General features: G+C 41.3%; 1 protein-coding gene across 1 annotated transcript; it reads left to right on the forward strand.

Annotated features, from left to right (window-relative positions):
- Positions 1–1,078: 1,078 nt before the first annotated feature.
- LOC139031296 (heterogeneous nuclear ribonucleoprotein A1-like) lies at positions 1,079–2,747 on the forward strand. Its single transcript, XM_070456142.1, has one exon. The coding sequence runs from the start codon at positions 1,115–1,117 to the stop codon at positions 1,982–1,984; it is 870 nt and encodes a 289-aa protein (XP_070312243.1). The 5' UTR covers positions 1,079–1,114; the 3' UTR covers positions 1,985–2,747.
- The last annotated feature ends 236 nt before the right edge of the window (positions 2,748–2,983 follow it).

Here is a 2,983-nt window from a genome sequence, read left to right on the forward strand (position 1 = left end):
ACAAGAAAGGAAATATTGCTCACATGACATTTTATCTGTCCACCCAAGCACTGCAAGAATATTTCTCAACTCACTTATCAGCAGTGGCACCCAAGATAGAAGTGGATATAAAAGTGATTTTCTTTTCTTTAATAAGTATTGATTTTTGTAGCTACCTTACTGTAAGCCTACTACACTGGTGATGCTAGCTGCTGTAACAAATGAGCTTGAAGCTGCCAGTAGCCTGAATACAACTGAAGTTCACAGCTGGCTTGGGTAACAGCATGTGGAGGAAGCTCCTGTCAGGGACCTGCTTTCATATATATAGGACAGCCTACTTCTGTCTGTGGCCTCGCCATCCCCTAAGTTTTGGGGGTTTCTTCAAGCCCATCTAGAAAAGGAGTAAGAATGTATATAATATACACATAGTCCTTATAATTCTGAGGGCTCAGAAGTGACACCTCACTTCCACTCACACATTGTTGGTGAGATCTAATCACTGGGCCACATCTGGAAAGAAAGGAGGCTGGGATATATGGTTCCTGCTTGAGGAATTCCCTCAAAACAATTCTACGCCATGGAAAAACAGACCTAAACATCAGGAGACAGCTAGCTATCTCCAGGACAAACAGTGGGCCTGGATTTCCTCTTCTGTAACTGTAAAATAAATTTACTTTTAGGCAAAATATAAATTGCTAATCAGTGTGAAGGAAAAGGTTATATAAATAACAGTACAGATGGGATGTGACTGACCACAATTTTGAGTGAAAGAAATTCAGAAAACAATGTGCAAAATTATTACAAACATGAACCAAACCACCTCCTTGTGTTCGCGGCGTATTTTGCCTTCAAGGCTTCTACCATTTTTATAACAACTCTTTTTTAATGAGAACAGCATTTCAGTAAGTTAATGCATGAGCAATCAGCACTAGTCCCTCATAAAACAGATAGAGGTAACACTCCCTCCCAAGCACAGTATTTCCTTGGCTATTCAGGCTGGACAATGGCACAGATAACCTTACAATATGCCAAGCCCAGACCCAGGGACACACATTTAAAAAGTCTCACATAGCTTTCTGCCCGTGGACAGCACCGAGAAAGCATCGTTGAAGACTTCCCCGCCTCCACTGCCGTCATGTCTAGATCAGAGTCTCCCAAAGAGCCCGAACAGCTGCAGAAGCTCTTCATCGGAGGATTGAGCTTTGAAACAACTGATGAGAGCCTGAGCAGCCATTTTGAGCAATGGGGAACGCTCACAGACTGTGTGGTAATGAGGGATCCAAACACCAAGCGCTCCAGAGGCTTCGGGTTTGTCACATACGCCATGGTGGAGGCGGTGGATGCAGCCATGAATACAAGGCCACACAAGGTGGACCGAAGAGTTGTGGAACCAAAGAGGGCCGTGTCAAGAGAAGATTCTCAAAGACCTGGTGCCCACTTAACTGTGAAAAAGATTTTTGTTGGTGGCATTAAAGAAGACACTGAAGAATATCACCTGAGAGATTATTTGGAACAGTATGGGAAAATTGAAGTAACTGAAATCATGACTGACCGAGGCAGTGGCAAAAAGAGAGGCTTTGCTTCTGTAGCCTTTGATGACCATGACTCTGTAGGCAAGACTGCCATTCAGAAATGCCACACTGTGAATGGCCACAACTGTGAAGTGAGAAAAGCCCTGTCTGAGCAAGAGATGGCTAGTGCTTCATCCAGCCAGAGAGGTCGAAGTGGTTCTGGAAACTTTGGTGGCGGATATGGTGGCAGTGGGGATGGATATAATGGATTTGGTAATGACGGAAGCAATTTTGGAGGTGGCGGAAGCTACAATGATTTTGGCAGTTACATCAATCAATCTTCAAATTTTGGACCCATGAAAGGAGGAAACTTCGGAGGCAGAAGTTCTGGCCCCTATGGTGGTGGAGGCCAATACTTTGCCAAACCACGAAACCAAGGTGGCTGTGGTGGTTCCAGCAGCAGTAGTAGCTATGGCAGTGGCAGAAGGTTTTAATTACTGCCAGGAAACAAAGCTTAGCAGGAGAGGAGAGCCAGAGAACTGACAGGGAAGCTACAGGTTACAAGAGATGTGTGAACTCAGCCAAGCACAGTGGTGGCAGGGCCTAGCTGCTACAAAGAAGACATGTTTTAGACAATACTCATGTGTATGGGCAAAAAACTCGAGGACTGTACTTGTGACTAATTGTGTAACAGGTTATTTTAGTTTCTGTTCTGTGGAAAGTGTAAAGCATCCCAACAAAGGGTTTTAATGTAGATTTTTTTTTTTTTTGCACCCATGCTGTTGATTGCTAAATGTAATAGTCTGATCATGATGCTGAATAAATGTCTTTTTTTTTTTTTTTTTAATGTGCTGTGTAAAGTTAGTCTACTCTGAAGCCATTTTGGTAAACTACCCCAACAGTGTGAAGTTAGAATTCCTTCAGGGTGATGCCAGGTTCCATTTGAAATTTATTTACAACCTGCTTGGTGGAGAAGCTGTTGTCTTCAGAACCTTGGTGTAGTTGAACTGACAGTTACTGTGTTGTGACCTGGAGTTCACCATTAAAACGGTCACCCATGCAAAGTCATGGAGGTTTTTTTTTTTTTTTTGGTTATTAATGATTGTTGGCACATCCTATGCAATATATCTAAATTGAATTATGGTACCAGATAAAAGTTATAGATGGGAATGAAGCTTGTGTATCATCCATTATCATGTGTAATCAATAAAAGATTTAATACCCTCTTGAAAAAAATAAAAAATAAAAAAATAAAAAGTCTCACATAAGAGTTCCAATTTTTTAACAAATGCTCGTTTATCCAGTAAGAAATTATTATTGGTTTCCTCTTTATCAAGTACATTCTCTATTATTTTTGTTCACATGCTTCAGTTCTTACTTTCTTCCTTTTTATTCCTGTGAAAATTGGCAGTTTCTTTCAGGGTTCTTTCTTTTACTTCTACTCACAATATCTTGCAGAGAAACTGACTTTTCCAGACAACTGTATGTACTGA

The sequence above is a fragment of the Odocoileus virginianus genome, chromosome 26 (genome assembly GCF_023699985.2).
Source record: "Odocoileus virginianus isolate 20LAN1187 ecotype Illinois chromosome 26, Ovbor_1.2, whole genome shotgun sequence".
NCBI classification, from domain to species: Eukaryota; Metazoa; Chordata; class Mammalia; order Artiodactyla; family Cervidae; genus Odocoileus; species Odocoileus virginianus.